Consider the following 20043-nt stretch of genomic DNA (forward strand, 5'->3'; position numbering starts at 1 on the left):
ACGGGCCGAGTCTCCACCCCCGGGCGAAGCTCCGCCCCAGCCCCAAACGACCAATGCAAACCTCAAGAAGCAAGAAGGTGCAAAACAGTTCTCTTTGTGCTTCCGGTGCATTGCTTCCTCGCGTTTCCGGAGACGGGGGGGGCGGGGGCTCGCGTACTCTCGCGAGAGGCAGGAAAGAGCGCAGGGTTTGAAACATGGCGGACGACGTGGATCAGGTGAGTGACTTCTTCGGAGCTCGCTCAGGAGCGGCTCCCGGCTCCCAGCCCTGGGCCTGCTCGGCTGTGCGTGCCAGGGTTGTCTTCTGCAAACTCGCGAGAAGGTGGCCTGTCATGCCGCCTCTTCCCAGGTCTTCGTGGCCTTAGTCGGCCCGTTGGTAACCGCGCCCCCTCCGACTGTTGCCTCAGGCCCTCAGATCTTTTCCTGTCCGAAGCCCGCCTGAAAACTAGTTATTGCTCCCGCTTGTCGCTTCCTTTGTCTTGAGTCTCACCTTTATCGGTAGAATGGAAATAATTATCCCTGTCTGCCTCACGGAGCTGTCGAAATCCTGAAAGAAAGCGTGGTGGTAAAGTTAAGGGCGAAACAATTATTACTCATTCAGCAAATCCGTAGTGAACATCAGCGTTTGCCTAGACACCGTTCTAAGCACCAGGGACACCGGCATGGACGTACGTGATCCCTGTCCCCACTTGGAGCTTATATTCTGGGGAGGACAGATGAAAAGTAAACATAAATACGTGCGTTATGTAGGAACGGTGTGGTATGGAGCACACGAGCAAGGACCTGTGATACAGAATAATTGACGGTCCTGCAGGCTTTCTCACCTGCTCTTCCCTCTTCCCAAAACGCTCTTCCTCAGATATCTTTGTGGATCAGGCCACAGCTTCTTCAGCTTTCTAGTGAAATCTCACCTCATCGAAGAGGGCTTCTCGGGCCACCTGCAGGAAATAGCACTCTTCCCCAGTCTGCTTTATTTTTCTTCAAAGCATGTTAGTTGTTCATACCACGTGTATGCTGCTTTGTTTAATGTCTCTCTCCCCGCACTGGAATGTGAGGTCCTTAAGAACAAGAGTTTTGTTTTAATCGCTATTCTGTCCTCGGCTTTTAGAACAGTGCCGGAAACACTCAGATAGTTACTGAGTGAGTGAATTGGATGATCGGGGAGGCCTCTTGGAAAAGGCAGTCCTTAAAGCTACAGGATTAAAAGCTGGACAGTGGGCATCCCAGACTGAGGTTGAAGGAGCAGTAGGGCTCTGTCATGAGTCTGTTCTTACAGTATAGTAGTCATTTATGCGCCTCTCCCCACTAAAATGAGCTCCTTGAGAGCAGGGACTGACTTCTGTAGTATTCTAATCCAGTATTGGTTAGCTGGCCCTTAACAAACACCTGTTCCACTGAGGAGGGGACCTGTTGAAGTCAGGATTTTTTTTCCCATCTAGCCTTTTCACGCTGTGGAGCCTGCGGCATTCAGTCACTCTCCGCTGGCATCATGTGCTCACTGAAGAAGCTCAAGAATCGTATCAACTCTCCTGGCTTCTCCTTTCCCTATGCATGACTCCAAGTCATCCCACCCTCATCTCTCTGAGACCTGTGTTTCCAACAGTTCCCTAGTAGTAATAGCTTGAACCGTTTATTGGTACTTTTCTCTTTACGAGGTACTGTTTTAAATACATTAGCTCATTTAATCCTCACAAGAATCGTGAAAGGAAGATTCTGGCTGCTTCATTTTACAAACAAGGAGACAATTAGAGACGGCATGATTTTTAATCTCAGTTTGTAAGTAGCAGAGTCAGCGGCTGAACCCACGCTGCCTGACTCCAAAGCTAGTACTTTCCACCAGTATTCTCTGCTTCCTGCTAAAGGTAGTCATCCTACTGGCCGCTGGGCACCCTAAGCTCAGCCTGCCCTGTACTGAACTCGTAATCTTCCCTCAAACCCTTATCCTTGCTTAGCATTCTGACTAGTGTGTGGTAGTCATTAAGTGAATGTTTTTCAAATTACTAAGTGATATTGGAGGTAGGGCTAAAGTCTCTGAGAGTGACTCCCTAAACCTTGAAATTGGGTCAGGTAGTTTAGGTTTTGAGAGAACAAAGTGCAGTCGTGATTATCTTGTGTTTAACTCCTTCCTGTGTATGTGTGTTTCGGCTCTCGTTTGTGTAGCACGTATGTGCCAGGCACTGTTCTAAGCCTTCATATATGTCGTTTAAGCCTCACAACAGCAGTCCTGGGTAGGCACTATTGTTATCCACGTTTTACAGATTAGGAGACTGAGGCGCAGAGGGGTTAAGTAACTTGTCCGCAGTCACACAGCATAGCAGTGATTCGAACACCATGCTCTCCCTACTACTGTATTTACTAAGCCTGTTTCTTTTATCAGCAACAAACTACCAACACCGTAGAAGAGCCCTTGGATCTGATCAGGCTCAGCCTGGATGAGCGAATTTATGTGAAAATGAGAAATGACAGAGAGCTTCGAGGTAGATTACATGTGAGTAAATTTATTAAATTACCTGGAAATCAGATTATGCTTTGTCATCCCACCTACCCTTTCCCCCTTAAAATGTAAAAACTGTCCACTGTGGAAGAGTATTTTGAATGTAGACAAGAGGGAGGTGGAAAGTCACCTATATTTCTGCAAGCTGAATACAACTATTTTATTCATATTTTTAACCTATTTTCTGTTAACAGAAATGATGTGTTTATTAAAGAACATATCCATTTCTTTCATTTATTCCTTCTGTTTATTTGTAAATAACATTTACTTGTCCTGTATTCTTATTTAAAACTTCTTTAAATTACTGACATGTACGTAAATTTGTAGTTGGTTGTAAAAAATGGCACAGAAATGCATAGAGTAAAAGATGAAATTCCATTTTTTCAATTGGTAACCACTGTTAAAAGTCGTGTATAGTCTTTCAGATCTTTTCCCTATCTTTACACGTGTGTACGTATAAATGGGTCCATATGCGTATATTTGCACCACATAACCACCTCTGAAAAAAGTAAATGGGATCTTGCTATATTACTATATTTTGAGCACTTTTCTATTTCACTTACTCTTGGAAATTATTGATCATGAGTGCCTGTAAATCTCCTTTATTCTTTTTAATGACTGCATAGAATTCTGTATTGATGGTAGTGATATTTAGATGGTTTTCCATTTCTTGCTACTATAAATAATGGTACAGTAAGCATTTTTGTACGTATTTCTTTTTGTATATCTGCAAATATTTCTACAACATTGGTCCCCTGAAGTGGTCCTATTTATTTATAAAGAGAGCATACTGAAGGTTTTGCCTCTTCTTGATAACTTGTTACTTTCCTGAGTGTGTTGTTTTTATTACTTTGATTCTGCCCTACAGTGATTAAAAATAGCTAATATTTATTGAGCATTTATTATATGCCATGTACTATTATTCGAAGTGTTTTGTATGTAATATCTCATTTAATCTTTATAACAACCCTGTGCGGGTAGATAGTAATTATGCCTGTTTTGCACTTGAGGCAGCTCAGGTTCGGAAAGGTGAAGTTACTTGCTTAAGGTGACACAGCCTGTAAAGGGAGGGCCAGAGTATGAACCTAGGCTGTCTGACTTCAGCCCCATTTTTAAGTACTATGATTCTACCTTCCATAAAACCTAAAGGCAAAGAACCTCCTGTGCTTGGAAAGGAAGTAGGGGCTTAGGGAGGCAGTAGTCTTAATATACAGCTAGCCTTGAGGGAAGAGGAACCCCAGGAAATGGAATCGCAACACCTTTGCCAGGAAAAATAGAATTGAGCTTAATCACATGGGCCACTGGCACATGGAGAGACATCCCAGGACAGACGTGTTGCCTTAACTCTTGGAGGCGTCTCCAGTTCCCTGCCTAGACTCAGTTGCCTCTATCCTGCATGGCCCCCAGGCTTCTCTGTTTGTTCTCTGGCCCCTATCTGTAGATCTTTGCTCTTGTTGGTGTGCTCTGCCTGGCAGCCGCTTTCATTTTGGTGTGAGCTGGTGAACCATTTAACACCTTGTTAGAAGTAAGTGTAAGTGCGTTTGGAACAAGGTCCCCGAAGGTTCACCTTTTAGTAAAATGCATGAGCTTTGGAGCTTGGAATGAGGACATCCCTGAATATCTGAGTTGCACCATTTATTGATTGAGCCCACAGGTGCCGGTTGTAGCTAGGCTGTAAACGGGCGGGGTGTTGCTCTGCTTGCTTTACCTTGGGGTGCTTAGTTTGAGACAGGGAGGGTTGAATGGCAGTGTCTCATGCCTTTAGGAGACTGCACTGCCGTCATCTTAGCAGCTGAAGAATTTTGTCTCCTTTACTGTATCTTTCTTGTCACACTGTTCCAGAGGGAGTTGAAAGAATTCTACTGAAAAGTGATGAATTTGCTGTTTTTCATAATTAAATATTATAAATGATGTGGCTGCCTTGAATAACAAGTAGGGTGGACAGTTTAAAAATGATTTCAAGTTATTTTGAGTAAATTCATTTTTGGCCACATAGTGTTGTATTTTTATCAGGTCAATTAAGTTATTGTTGGAATGATTTGCAGAGAAACAGTATATTAGTACAGCAGGATTATCTTTATTTTTGTGTGAAAGTTTGTGGTATAAGTATTGTGGTTACTTGTAATTGAGCCATTTGCATATTGTAAGCCCTATTCATTGTTTCTTAATTTGATTATTAAATTTCTTGGTCCCGCACCCTCCCACTTCAGGCTTATGATCAGCATTTAAATATGATATTGGGAGATGTAGAAGAAACTGTGACTACTATAGAAATTGATGAAGAAACATATGAAGAGATATATAAAGTAAGTCATGCAATTCTATTCATCCCTTTTAAAATGTCAGTTGTTCTCAACATCCAACAGCTTGACATTTATGGAAAGCCTGTCATGTTTTGACACCTACTCATGGACTCAGAGTGTAGCAATTAAAAGCACAGGCTTTGAGGGGCTGGCCCGGTGGCGTAGTAGTTAAGTTCACGTGCTCTGCTTTGGCAGCCTGGGGTTCACAGGTTCATATCCCAGGAGCAGACCTACACACCACTCATCAAGCCATGCTGTGGTGGTGTCCCATATACAAAATAGAGGAAGATTGGCACAGGTGTTAGCTCAGTGCCAATCTTCCTCACCAAAATAAATAAATAAGTAAAAAATAAAAGGAAAAACTTCGGAGTCAGACAGACCTGGTTTCCAGTACTGGCTTGGCCACTTCCTACCTGGAGTACGTGAGGCAAGGGAATTGACTTTGCAGACTTAATTCGACATTGGTAAGCAGGAATACTCCCAGCTACCTTATAGGGTGGCCAGGATTCAATGCGATATGACAGTCTAAGATGCATATATGTACTAGTGTATAACAGTGATACTGGGCAATGTTCTTTTGTTTGATGTGGATTTGATCTATCAATATTTAATAGAAACTAAAACTGAGAAATTTAAAAATACTTATTAACTCGTTAAAAATAATGATAAACTTATAACATGTTAACATAGGTAACATTTTAATGAATAATGGCTATATTTCCTAAAACAAAATATTTAGTGAGAAGTGTCTTTGTTTTACATTTTTGCAAATCTCTTTAATGCCTGACTTAGTTGATGATATCTAGATTCTCACATCTTTTTTTCTGCATTTAATATGTTGTGATATGTTATAGTTGAAGAAAATCTGAAGTTCCACAGATGAGTAGTTTGAGAAGGGAGGTGTTTTTTTTGTGGCTACTCTTCTTTGATGCTACACCCAAACTCAACAAGGGGTAGATTCTTAAAGTTGCATTGTCGAATCTGAAACCACATCAGTGAACTTTTCATACTTTTGTTATATGCAAATTTATTGGTCTGCCTTGCACTTTGAATCTTTACACACACGTGATTTTGTAACATCAAGCGCTGGCCATTTGGAAAATATTAGGTCACTGAGTTATGCAGGTCTTCCAGATCTTTGCACATTCATTGTTCAACATAAAAAGAAAATCACATTTGTTAAGTCCTTTAAATATTGGGAAGCCAGTCTCTAACTCTTCTAGAGCATAGTAGTTGAAAATGTGGATTCAGATTGCAGGACTGCCTGGATTCAAATCTTGACTCCCTTGCTTACCAGCTATATAATTGTACCAAATTACCCAACCTGTCTGTGACTATAATTCCTTGTCTATAAAATGAGGATGGTAATAGGACCACTTCCTACAGCTACTGAGGATTTATTGAGAGGTTGCATGAAAGCTTGAGCTCTTAAGAGATCTGGGTTCAAATCCTGGCTGCTGATGATTAGTTATGTAAACGCAGACAAAGTTATAGAAACTTTCTAAGCCTCAGGGACTCCCTCTGTAAAATGCTGGTAACTGTGCCTGCCTCCCAGGATTATAACAGGGTACAGTGAATTTGGTGTTTGCCAAGCTGGTGACGTGGTGATCAGTGGCCATTATGATTTTGGGTAAACCTGTGTGTCCAGTTTTATTCCTTTTCTGAGTTTCACTCTCTCATTTCCAAGATTCTTATTGAAAACATTTCCACTTTAGATGTTATCTCAAACTCAGTGCATCTAAAACTAAGCTCCTGGTGTTCTTCACCTGCAAAATAGGGTCATTCTCAATTTCCTATTTCTGTGCATGATTTTCTCAGTTATTTAGACCATAGGTCTCAGAATTTCCTGGGACTTCTCCCTTTCACTCACTGTGATCAGTAACTGTTTCAGTCTATTCTTCACGTTGATTTATGTGTCATTGCTTCCCCGTTGCCATGACCCTAGCTCAGGTACTACTCTTCATGTCCACCTCCTTTCCAGCCCATGCATGTCTGACTGCCAAAGTAATGGTCCTCAAACACTGCTTTCATTTGTCACAGTCATGCTTAGAGACTTTTAAGGCCTTCTGTGCCCTGTAGAGCAAAGCACAGATTCAGGCTGAGGCCCTCCAGAGTGTGATTATAACTTTCCTGTCTCCCCTCTGATGATTCCTCTAGCCGAGTTGGTCCACTCACTGTCCTCAGAGTGTGCCATCTATAGTCTGCTTCTCTTTTCCCATATTTCTCCTACCTGGAATGTTCTCCCTGTCTCTTTCCTACAAAGCCTGTTTCAGGAACCAGCTCAGCCCCAGCTCTTCTGTGACACTTTCTCTGACCATCTCGACCTTCTTTCCTCCTTTGGTTGGATCTTCTAATTCTCGGCCCTCTCCACTGACAGTGATCTTATTTACTTTTTCATTTGTATATTGCTTTTCATCTTATGAGCTATTTGAGGGCAGAGACCAGGACATTATTTGTTGTGTTCCCCATAGTGCCTTGTAGCTGTAGGCATTAAGTATATGCTCAGGTCGTTAAAGGAGTATCGGGTAGGGGAGAGAGGAGAGATAATGAAGGATAGTCTTGTTAGAGAGGCAAGGTGCATACTATTAAGTTTTAAAATAACTGGGGGGCCAGCCCAGTGGCGCAGCGGTTAAGTGCGTACGTTCTGCTTCTCGTTGGCCTGGGGTTCACCAGTTCGGATCCTGGGTACAGACATGGCACTGCTTGGCAAAAGCCTTGCTGTGGTATGTGTCCCACATATAAAGTAGAGGAAGATGGGCACAGATGTTAGCTCAGGGCCAGGCTTCCTCAGTAAAAAGAGGAGGACTGGCAGTAGTTAGCTCAGGGCTAATCTTCCTCAAAAAAAATAAATAAAAAATAAAATAAAATAGCTGTGAATTGGAAACAGCATGAATAGATGAAAAGTCACAGCCTTCCAAGAATTGATTTTTATCCAGTTTCAGCTTCTGGTATATAACTTGCTAACCAGTTTTATTAGGCTTTTAATATTTTGCCTTTTTGTTGATTTTATTTGAGGATGTCAGTGGGTCTATTTTTCCAAGATTTGACAGTATTATAGTTTGTAACAGTAAGTTGATTAGCCTCTTTCTGCATTCACTTCCTTGCCTGAAAAACGAGATGATTGGTAATGAGCTCTTAGGTTCCATTCAAATGTGAAAACCTCTTGTTCTGAGTTCTGTGCTAAATAATGTTTAGGGGAAAACACACAAATTTGATTTTAAGGAAATACTTTGTCATAAAAGGAAAAAAATAAATAAATATTCACTTACTCAGGAAGAGAGTAGAGAGGGGAGAATGGTAACATGTTGCGTAGCTACTATGTGCCAAACACTTGTATGTTTTATGACATTTAATTTCCCAGTAACACTGAGGTCAGTGTTATGACTCCCATTTGCCAGCTGAGGAAACCAGATTCAGCTAGGGAGAGAGATGGTAGGGGTTTCAAACCCAGGCCTAGGTGGCTTCAAAGCCTGCAGGGTTCCTTTCTCTGTATCAGGGCCTGGGGCTCAGAGTAATTGATGATAGAACTGGTGGATGGTGTTAGCAGGATAGCACCAAGTTCTGCTAGATAGCTCAGCAATGGCTGAGCTAACATGGATAGACTGACTACAAGAGATTATCGTAAAGGCATACCTCGGAGATAGCATGGGTTTGGTTCCAGACCACCACAATAAAGTGAGTTACACAAAGTTTTTGGTTTCCAAGTGTGTATTCAAGTTATGTTTACACTATACTATAGTCTGTTAAGTGTGCAACAGTATTATGTCTTAAAAAACAATGTACAGACCTTGATTAAAAAATACCTTTTTGCTAAAAGTTACTAACTATTATCTGAGCCTCCAGCAAGTCATAATCTTTTTACTGGTAGAGGGTCTTGTAAAAATCACAGTATCTGTAAAGTGCAATAAAGCAGAGCACAATAAAACGAGGTATGCTAGTATAAATCTCTAGGATCTGGCAAGCTGTGCTTGGTCCTTCCCGTTGTAGGCTTTAAAATCTAATTTAGAAAGTGCCTACTACACAGAGAAGTTGCAGGTACTTTGAATGTAAACAGTTAAGCAAAATATCTTAGAAAGTGTACACTAGATAGGAGAAAGTGTTCTATCATAATGTAAACTTACTTTAACAGTAGACAAGTGGAAATGGGAGAGATTGGAGAACTAACCTTTGGTGAATGCCTGCTGTGTGTCAGGCACTGTGCTGTCCGTGTTATTATATATGTTGTATTTAATTGTAAGAGCCCAGTGAAACAGGCTTGAGTCAAAGCTAATCTGCATTGCCATCTCTAAGAAAGTATATAGTATACAGCTTTTCCCAAACTTATATAACCATAGGACTTTTTCTTTTAAGAATACATATTGCTAGATAACAAATTACCCCAAAACTTAGTGGCTTAAAGGGACACATTTATTAGCTCACAGTTCCTGTGGTTAAGGTGTCCAGACACAGTTTAGCTGGGTCCTCTGCTTCAGGGTCTCTTATGAGGCTGCATAAGGGCTGTGGGCTCATCTGAAGGCTCAGCTGGGAAAGGATCTGCTTCCAAGCTCACTTACATGGTTGTGAGCAGGATTCAGTCCTCAAGGGTTGTTGGACTGAGCACCTCAGTTCCTTGCCACGTGGGCCTTAACTACTTGGCAGCTTGCTTCCTCAAACCCAGCAAGAGAGCTGGCCAATAAGATGAAAGTCACTGTCTTATGTAATCTGATCATAATAGTGACATCCCATTACCTTTGTAGTATTCTGTTGGTTAGAAGCAAGGCACAGGTTTCACCCACACTCAGAGGGAGGGGATTACACAAGGGCGTGAACGCCTAGAGGCAGGGATTATGGGGAGCAATCATAGAAGGTGCTTACCCTGGAAAATGCTGTGTTCATTTCTGTTCACTGGATCTCCAGAAAACTATAATTGAATTAATGGGGAGTCATGGATGAAGTGGATGCCATGTGAAGGTAAGAGAAGGGACTTTTTAATTCAGAAATATGACCACTGAGTAAGGGATTTGGGTAAATTATATGAATGGTTTTGATGTAGACGCCTTCACTAAACTTACTATCCTAGAACTAGATGCACCTTTTGCAGCTTGAAGGAAACCGGAAGAAAGGACTGCTTCGTACCAGCAGACAGCAGACATGGTATTTGTTTCTCTAAGAGTGTCTCAAACTGTCCTTGTGCAGTATTGGTGTCACCGTTGAGCTTGTTAGAAATGCAAATTATGTTAGTTTCAGTACCCAAGAAGCTCATAAAACATACTTTTACGTTTTAAAGAAAGTTATGGAAACACACCTATTACTAATATTTCTGCCTGGCAGAGAAGAGATCTCACATCCTGCTCTGTCTGATAAGACATGATTCTCAGTCTTTAGGCAAAGCAGCAAGACCTCTCAAAGCCGAAAAGCTTTGGAAAATCCCTTGCCGAAAGAGGGTGGGTGGTTATGGTGGCAGGTCATGAGGCTGGGCCTCAAAGACAAAAATGAGAATCTCACCTTGGAAAGCATCTGGAGCAAATGAAAGTTTCAACTGTGTTAGCAAAATGTAACAGTGTCGCAATCATCTCTGTTCAGAACAGAGATCTTATCAACAGAACCTTTTTGTGTTAGGTGGTATGTTAACAAGATCCCTGAAAGCTATTCTGTGTGAAGTTGTTTTCCTACAAAAATATCAGACTCCTTCTATGTTGAAACATCGCCTAGTGTTTGTCGCTGTTGGTCTCAATGGAAAGAAATTCAGAAGAATTATGTTGCGTCTCCTGCACTTAAAAAAAAACTAACGTAGGGGTGAGCCTGGTGGCACCGTGGTTATGTGCGCACCTTCCTCTTCAGCAGCCCAGGGTTCTCTGGTTTGGATCCTTTGTGTGGATCTATGCACCGCTTGTCAAGCCATGCTGTGGCAGGGGTCCCACATAAAATAGAGGAAGATGGGCACGGATGTTAGCTCAGGGCCAGTCTTCCTCAGCAGAAAGAGGAGGATTGGTGGCAGATGTTAGCTCAGGGCTAATCTTCCTCCAAAAAACACAAAAACACAAATTAATGTATTTTTTTCTGAGCGTATAAATAACGCATACTCACTAAGAGACTTTAGAAGACAAAAATAATAAGAAGATAACCACCCATCTCACCAACCAGAAATATCCACTGAAATATTTTCCTATATTTCCTTCCAGTCTTTCTTGTTGCCGTTTTTTTTTTATTATTAACATGGACATGACATAATGTACCAATTCTAACATGCACTTTCTGTTTCTTACATTTTAGCATCTCTAAAATGGAGCTGTATCTTACAGATATGCTAGGAATTAATTGTGTCATGGTTTAATTAGAAGCATTTGTGCTTTTTTTAGTTGCACTGAAGCTTACAAATGATGACATCTTTTTCTTTTTTTTTTTGAAGATTGGCACTTCCCTCTCCAAATCCCCCCAGTACATAGTTGTGTATTTTTAGTTGTGGGTTCTTCTAGTTGTGGTATGCGGGATGCCTCAGCGTGGCCTGATGAGCGGATGCGCCCAGGATCCGAACCAGCGAAACCCTGGGCCAACGAAGCGGAGCATGCAAACTTAACCACTCAGCCACCAGGCCGGCCCCCAAGACGCCTGATGATATCTTAAATGTCATGTAATATAGAATATACAATTTTATATTCTACTTTTTTCATGTAACATTATTAACCTAAAAATTTCATCACAGAAATAGATTCTTCATAAACGTTTCATGCTCTTGTGTTGAATTCTGCCTATGACAGAAATGACTCCTCAGCTGTGGTTTCCGTTCTTACAGAGAGAGGAACAGTGCTGCTCACTTCAGGTTTGCAGCGAGCTGACCGCAGATCCACAACTTGTGCTGCTCCCATCTGCTTGGAGCAGGGTTCCTCTGAAACTGTTTGACAGTGTTGTGTGTCTGTGCACATGTGCATTCTCTGAGTGAAGTGTCGAACAGATTCTCGGCGCAGTCACTGATCTCCCTAAAGATCCTGACTGCCGCCTTTGAGGGCCGGCTGCTGCAAAAGGCAGCATTCAGCTACAGCCCGCTGCGCCGAGTGTACATGGCCCTCCTCTCCAGAGCTGCAGCTGCAGAAGAGAAGCAAAGTTTGTTTAGTTAGTGAGGTGTTTTTCTTTCCATTGCCATGATTTATTAGGCAAAATGTTAAAAGTTAAATCTTCGGATAAATGAAAATATTTCTCAGTTCAACTGTAAGGACAAAACAGTTTCTTCTCTAGAAAGTATAGTATTGTTCCATTTTCCACGCAGAAGTTCTATTTTCTTGTACAAGCAACCTTGTAGGATTTTAGATGTATTTGGTAGTTTCTCCTTGGAGTGTGTAAATGTGTATTAACTGTAGATAGAGAAAGGAAAGATAATATAGTGAGAAATATCTAAAGTCAGTTTCATTCGGCAGCATGGTACTTCCCTCCAAGATAGGAAACCAGACTGAATGGTTCCTCAACCTGACTCATGTTATGTTTTACTCTCTCTTTCCTCTGTTGAAATTACTAATGAGCATCAATATTACCAAAACAGGGAGACCCACGCACCATAGGTTTTTCCATGTAATGTAATATAATGGACTTCTGAGTGGTTAACTTGACTACTGATTTGTTAATGGGGAGGTTGAGAGTAGTCATACTCTGTCAGCTTTCAGCCCTCCGTTATTCATGTGTCCGTTTTCTAGACTGCTAAAGGTCTGTATTACTTGGCCCCAGCCTACCTTTTCAAACATCTATCATGTTTACCACCTTCCGTCGCCAGACTCCCCATGGTTTGACTCGCCAGTTTCTCTGAGGATGTTGTGCCGTCTTTGGTACCTGAGCCATCTTGCTGCCTCTGCTTGCAGCAGCCTCCCTTACCTAGCAGACCTTTGCCTGCAGGCCTTCTAGACAGCGTCAGACGTTTCCCTTGGACCTTTCTCTAGATGAGCACTGTCCAACAGAACTGTCTGCAATAAAGGAAATGTTCGATATCCATACTGTCCCATAATACAGTAGCCATGAGCCATATATGGCTATTTAGCACTTGAAATATGTGCTGCTGTGACTAAGGAACTGAATATTCAATTTTATTTAATTTTAATTTAGCCACTGTGGCTAGTGGCTCTTGTATTGGACAGAGCAGCTCTAGACCAACTCCCCCATACGGAAGTAATTCTTCTCGCTCTCCAAACTTCCCAGTCCATAGGTAATTGTTCTTTTTATGATCCCATATTATATATCACTTATACTGAATACGTACCATATTTTGTTTCTTATCCATTTTAAATTGCTTCCATTTTAATTTAACTTTTTGAACAGATAATAGATTCACACAGTTAAACAGTCACTAAACATGAAAAGTAATGTAATGAAAAGTCTTCCACCCCGTCCTCTATTCATCTTCTTTTCACTCCCCCTCCCCCCAGAGATAATCACTGTTACTGGTTTCTTGAATCCCCCAGTGTCTTTATCCATATGTGAATAAAAACTCTTTTCCTTCCCCATTTTTTTTAAATAAAAGATAGCATACCATGCCTGTTGTTACACACCTTGCTCTTTTGATTTAATATGTCTGAACTTTTTCCATTTTCATATATAGCTTCTCTATACTTTTGGCTTTAGCTTTATGGTACTCCATTGTATAGATGTACCATAATTTATTTAACTTCCTATTGATGGACAGATAGCCATTTTCAATCTTTTGCTGATACAAATCTTTCAATCATTGCTGATATGATATCCTGCCATAAATAATTTTATCTTTTGCTTATGTGTAAGTACTCTTATAGGGTAGATTCATACCTTCTCTGCTTTCTCTTCACTTCTAGAATGGGGATTCTAGAAGGATGGGTCTATGTCTTATTCATCTCTTTGTGTCTAGTGTCTATCATAGTACCTGATACATAATCATATAAAGAGAACACATATATATGTGCATGTGTGCGCACCCTCCCCAAACCCCTACCCCGGCCATATGTTTGACAGCTGGCAAGGCTTGGATCTGCAGTCCTTGGCACTGAAATAAAATCTTTCCTGTTTCAAACTAATTCATTCAACTTTTTTGAGACTGAATGTGAAGTCCACTCATGCAAACATTTATATATAAATATGTATGTATACATATTTGTACATACATATATGTGTATATATGTGTGTGTGGTTTAAATTCTGGATGAAATTCACCACCATTACTAGAAAGCCAATACATTTTTCTTTTCTTTCTTTCTTTTTTTTTTTTTTTTTGAGGAAGATTAGCCCTAAGCTAACTACTGCCAGTCCTCCTCTTTTTGCTGAGGAAGACTGGCCCTGAGCTAACATCATGCCCATCTTCCTCTTCTTTATATGTGGGACGCCTACCACAGCATGGCGTGCCAAGCAGTGCCACGTCTGCACCCAGGATCTGAACTGGCGAACCCTGGGCCGCCAAGAAGTGGAATGTGCTAACTTAACCGCTGTGCCACCAGGCCAGCCCCCAGCCCCCAATACATTTTTCTGATCTTGACTTTATAGAATCCTTTTCTTACCTAAAGGACGTTAAGTTTACATGCTGAACCCCTTATACCTGCTCATGTCCTCATTCTCAAGAATTATTTGTCTATAGCCTGGTCTCCTGGGTGGATAATATAAACAGACAGCCCAAGGGAGGTAACTCACACGTGGATAGTTGAAAGTTTACCCTTTGGGGCATATTAGTTAGCGTTGGCTAGACTATGGTGACAAATCCCCCCCACCACCTCCACATGTAATGACTCAGCACAATTGAAGTTGTTTCTTGATCACATACTTGTTCTAGGCAAGTTTCCTCCACACAGTCATTCAGGAGCTCAGGCTGCTTTCTTCTTGTAACTCTGTCATCCCCTAAGTCTTTATTGTCTTTCACATCCAGCCAGTGGTAGCAAAAAGAACCAGAGTGATGCTCTTGGGAGGTTTTAGGAACCAGGCCTGAAGTGCCACATAGATCTTCTCACATTCTTTAGGCTAGAACTCAGTGATATGACCATACCCAACTGCAAGGGAACCTGAGAAATACAGTTTTTGTGCCCAAGAAGGAAAGAAAATGGAATTTTTATGACTAGCTAGCAATTTCTGCTATAGTCTGCCCCTCTGGCAACCAAATCTCTCTGTATACCTATCAGCAAAGGGTTTCAAAAAAAAATCCTCTTCTCCATGGACAAATGACCGTGGATTAATTAACCAATTCTCTTTTCCCTAGAAACCTGATAAAAGTGGAATGTCAACTGTTTTACTAGAAAACATGCTTATGGTGAACATGCCACTGCTTCACAAACTGCATGTGAACTGGGAGAACTATGAATAAGCTCTAAACACTGTTAACCTGTCGCTTTGGGCTTCCCTGAGCATGATGTGACGCTTGGAGTGGCACTTGCCCCTCCTTAGTGACTTTGAAGCTACACTCAGGGACAGTTGCTTACTTTGTGAAGCATAGAGCAGTTAAACCAGGGTGGCTTCTGCACCCACCAGGTAACTGAGCTGTCACTTGAGTCACTAGAGAACAGTCCTTGGCCTGTTGTAAAGGCTCCCACTGAGAGACCTCCCGCTGCTGCCTGGCTGGCATGCTGTGTTATCCTCCAGGCGAGCTGTTACACTGGTCTCAGCATAGCTATACTGAGCTTTGTAAGTTTGATCATGGAGTTGCTATGAAGACCAACAAGAGTGGGTGTTCCGAACCCTGCTCCCCACACACAGAACACCCTCACCTCTGCCCCAGGACAGGCAGCTCAGGGTCCACCCTCTCCACACGATATGCAGTTCTCTGTCAGATCTACGTCTGGCCACTTGTGGTACAGATTCCTGTAAGCTAAAAAGGTGAATTAGTTGCGTTGCCCCTCTCACAGGCACTGCAGCAGAGCAGGGACAGGATATCCATGGTAAAAAGTCCCTTTCAGAAAAGGAAAGAATGGGAACAGACAGCAGTTACCGGTCCTTGGTAATGATGAATCCCCTGGGGAGGCACGAATGTTCCTGTCCAGGTAGTAGAAGAAATACCTTGGTTAGGTCAAGTATGTCCCATGCAATATTTAGGACAGACTTATACAAAAAAAATTTTTTTGTTTATCTAGAATTCAGATTTAATTGGGTGACTTGTATTTTTATTTGTTGAATCTGGCAACCCTAAATGGGAGCTGCAGAGCTTTCACAGCTAATTTCTTGCTTGTGCTGGAAGACTCAGTCAAAGGCTTTTTTAGCCAAGCTCTGGTTTCTCTGGCAATGCAATTTCTTTAAAAACTTAGGACTTCGGATGTTTCTGATCTGTTTACTTCCAGTTAATTCTGTGGGCCAGTAACCTCAGATAAAGTTCTTCCCTAGACACAGCTTATAGACACCTTTATTTCTCTGGTTCCTCACCTCTGTTCCTCTCCCTCAAATGAATGTTGATTACTTTGAGGCCATTTGCTAAAAGTAGGTTTGGGTGGGAAGGGAACGCCCTTAATCTGATCTTTGCCTCAGGGCTGAGTTTGTTTAACTGAGAAGTTTTACTGGGCTTTGTTCCTCAGCTTTTTTCCTGCTTATTGTCTTCAGTTTGGAGTCTAAAAACAGTTGGCTTTTCTAACCCTTCTTGTAATCTCTGCCCGATAGCAGCTGGTCCTTGCCTGGGCTTGTCTCTTACACTGCCTTGCTGAGGACTTCAGGTTAACAGCAACATCTACTAACATTTGGCCTTTTCTACCCTCTTCTCCCAGAACCTATAGCTTTGGGAGATCCTTGGGCTACTTTCAAGTCCTTGCAGGCAATGGTTTTACCGAATGTTTTGCCAAGGCATAAGAGGCTTTCAAACATTTCATATCTGTTTCCTTACTGCCTAAGGCTTGACCCCCAGGCTGATGCCCCAGGTCTCCATTCCATATGTGTGAGTGAGTAGCACATAGAAGCAACTCGTAATGGCTCAGCTGCAATAGAATATTATTTCTCGCCCACAGAACAGTCCTGAGTGGGGTTTTAGGGCAGTACAATAGCTTTCTTAGAGGTGCTCAGTCAGGGCCCCAGGCTGCTTCTGTCTTGTGGCTCTGCCATCCCCTCAGTTCTCCATTATCTGAGTCCATCCAGCAGTGGGGGGAAGACCACAGAGGGCATTCATAGGAGGTTTATGGGTCAGTCAGTCACTTCTGTTCACTTTCCATTGGTGAAAACCCAATCCATGGCTATTTCTGGTTGCACGGAAGCATGAGAAATGTAGTCTGGCTGTGTACCAGGAGAGGAGGAGACTGGATTAAGATCAATAGCTCCAGTCTCTGCCAATTATTAATATTGAGGGAAAGTGAGGTTAATGGAATGATTCTTTGTGCTACAAAGGTAAGTGATCAGGTTTTTAAAATCAGTTTGTGTTATGATGAATCTATTTGGTCTTTTGTTTTCAAATTTCTCGCTTAAAAAATAAATACTACTACTACATATTTGTATAAATCTGTTCTTTTTTTTTCTTCTTCCAGTCAACAAAACGGAATATCCCGATGCTCTTTGTCCGGGGAGATGGTGTTGTACTAGTTGCCCCTCCATTGAGAGTTGGCTGAAACAAAGGATTTATCCATGTGGAAAATAGTGTGTATGATTGCTTCTTTAAATGTAGAAGATATTCAAAAGAGAAGCCTGCCTAGATTTTGATATTAAGAAATGACCAAGGATTCTTCCACACCCGAAATGAGTTGATATGCAGATAACTCACAAATTCTTAAGCAAAATGGCATGTTTATTTTTCTCCACCCCTTCCAATAAATGTGATCACCAAGATGCAGAACTCTGTTTTCAGGAGTTGATTTGCTCCATTGTCTTTTCAGGCAGTTTGTTTTGTTTTTTTCTTTAAATTAAATTTGTTGTTTCCTTTTTTGATTTTTTTTTTCAGTGCAGTCTCCTGTCTCATGAATCCTTTAAAGTAAGCGCACAGCTTGCAGTCACTTGATTTGTGCACATTTGTAGTGCGTCCGCTGTGTTCGGGGCTCCGGGTGAGCACTGGGGACTCCAGTTTTGTCAGTCTGCTTCCTCCCCTGGAGTCTTCTGGGGCGGCAGTTGTTTACTCCAACCATTGCAGAACAGTGAGACTAGTGCTGATAGAATAATGCACGGATAGGATGCCGTGAGAGCACAGAGGAGCTCACGCACATCAGAACCGGTTGGGGGAGTGGGGGTGGCCGGGGTGCTGTGTCACCTTAAACATTAATGCTGCAGTGAAAGACAAAGCAGGATTTCTGTTACTTCTGCCTGGCCTGACATATTTCTAAGGTCAGGCTTTAGCAGTTACATAACTGTGTGGTTCAGCTTGGTCATAGCTCCCAATGCTGCCCATATTTTGTGACTCGAAGAAACCATCTTCCCACTTGTGGATCACAGGCCATTAATCATGAGAGGTCTAAAACAACATCTCAGTGGCACATAAAACTGAAAGTGGCTGAAAGCAAAGCTATATTTATTTCTAGCTTCAGTCAGTCAGTACTTAATGCTTGAAAGGTAAGGGGGGAAGTCTAGGTATGTGTTAAACTTGTTAACAGTCTCTGAAACTTAGTTAACATGGGGCTTAGAACCTGATGTACTCCGCTATATAGGTTATTATTCCATTTTGAAATATAGAAAATCCAATATGTGAATGGCTTGTTTGTAAATAGGCTGAATGTGTGTTTGTTAATCCGTTATCAACACGATATGCTAACATACATGCACAGTATTTTAAGCCATGTGCAAGAAAGATGCTTTCAGTAGACGTTGTGTAAAAAGGTCTCATTTTCATTATTTATTGTAGCTGTCCCTGCAAGCTAATGGAGAAGGGAAAAATAAGCATCGGTGAGCTGACGGAGGTTTTATCTTACATGCACAGACGGGAGAGAACCTCCCTTCGCTTCTGCCCCCCACCCTTGGTCCTCAGGCTTCAGTAGTCCTGATAGGTAACCTGTTTACAGCAACCTGTTCACTGTTAAAATAAATGGGACCTGTGGTTCTGATGGCAGCAAGTGGTCAATCATTAGGATCACCCTTTCTGAGTAGAACTCTTGCCTAAATGATGATGATGATAGATCATCATAATTACCATCGTTCGTTGAACAAAGTACACCAGGCAAAAGCAATTTGTATACATATTCCTGTGTAATCCCTACAGCAACTTTGTCCTGCAGAATGTTAGAAGAAACTGAAGCTCAGAGAGCTTAAAGTGCTTGCCTGTGGGTCACACAGCACAAGGCAGGATGTGAACCTGTGGGAGTGTGGGGCAGGCGTTGAGTGGAGACCCTGACTCAGTAGTAAATTGGCTCCTAATATCCACCACAGCCATGGCATGACTGGCCATCTGGCCCCCTTGCTCTGCCGCACTCTCCAAGTCTCTCCAGCATTGAGTTTATTTTTAGTGGCTTCTGATATCCATGTTTAATTTCTGGACACTTTCTACTCAGTTCTTCATCATCTTTCTCCTTTTTCTTCTAAAACTGATAGATTACACTAGAACTTTTGGCTGTGAGGACTATTGTTTGCACATACTTGTTTCTAAAAACCATGAGCCTTAAAATCTGACACAGTTACCTTCATGTGCATGTAAAAATCAACTGCAACATACAAATGTCCACTTCCTTCCTAGCTGCTAAGGTATAGGGAGAGGGGCAATGAAAGATTAGTTGCAGGATAACCATCTGCGTGTTACTAGATAGAGGGAAAGGAAGCAGTGTGGGGTCTGTGACCCCTTTTGGAGCTCGGGTCTACCTGCCTGGAGGGTTGGAGCTGGGATTCAGTCCACAACAGGGACTGCCCAGGCAGCGTCCTACCACAGTCCTCCAATCAAGGCTTCCTCTACAGGTCTGCACGGGTGCTGCCCTCTGAGGGCTTATGCAGTCAGAGGGCCCCCCAGGAGCCATGCCTTGGACTTCAGAGGCTGCATAGCACTCTGAGCTCTGGCAAGCTGGCAAGCCCGTCCTTGGAGCTGGTGACTGGTAGTGTCTGCAGCACGGTGTCACATAGGTAACATCTGACCATCTCAAACAGATGCCGATACCTACAGCCCTGTCTTGGTGATTTCCTGAGAGATTGTCAGGAATCGTCATTCCCTCCCACAAAGAAAGATGGACAGACAAACTGTAGGTTGTAAATGGAGGTAGGTTGTAAGCCTGGATGAAATGTGCCCAACGTGAAACCCAAGTAACTTGAGTATCCCAAGTTAGACCAAAATCATTGGCTACAAATGAACAATTTTCACGTTTCAAATAGAATTTTTGAAGATCTGCCCAAACTAGAAGGGTCGTTCTGCACACTGAGAGACAGAAAGTGGTTCCCCACACCCCTTTATAACACAGAATG

The 20043-nt window shown here is 42.2% G+C and overlaps 1 protein-coding gene across 1 annotated transcript; it reads left to right on the forward strand.

Annotated features, from left to right (window-relative positions):
* The first annotated feature begins 140 nt into the window (after positions 1-140).
* Positions 141-17509, forward strand: LSM3 (LSM3 homolog, U6 small nuclear RNA and mRNA degradation associated). The gene is made up of 4 exons (XM_046643985.1): positions 141-215; positions 2375-2485; positions 4702-4797; positions 17205-17509. The coding sequence occupies exons 1-4, from the start codon at positions 195-197 to the stop codon at positions 17283-17285; spliced, it is 309 nt and encodes a 102-aa protein (XP_046499941.1). The 5' UTR covers positions 141-194; the 3' UTR covers positions 17286-17509.
* The last annotated feature ends 2534 nt before the right edge of the window (positions 17510-20043 follow it).

Source organism: Equus quagga, chromosome 1 (genome assembly GCF_021613505.1).
Source record: "Equus quagga isolate Etosha38 chromosome 1, UCLA_HA_Equagga_1.0, whole genome shotgun sequence".
Classification (NCBI taxonomy): Eukaryota; Metazoa; Chordata; class Mammalia; order Perissodactyla; family Equidae; genus Equus; species Equus quagga.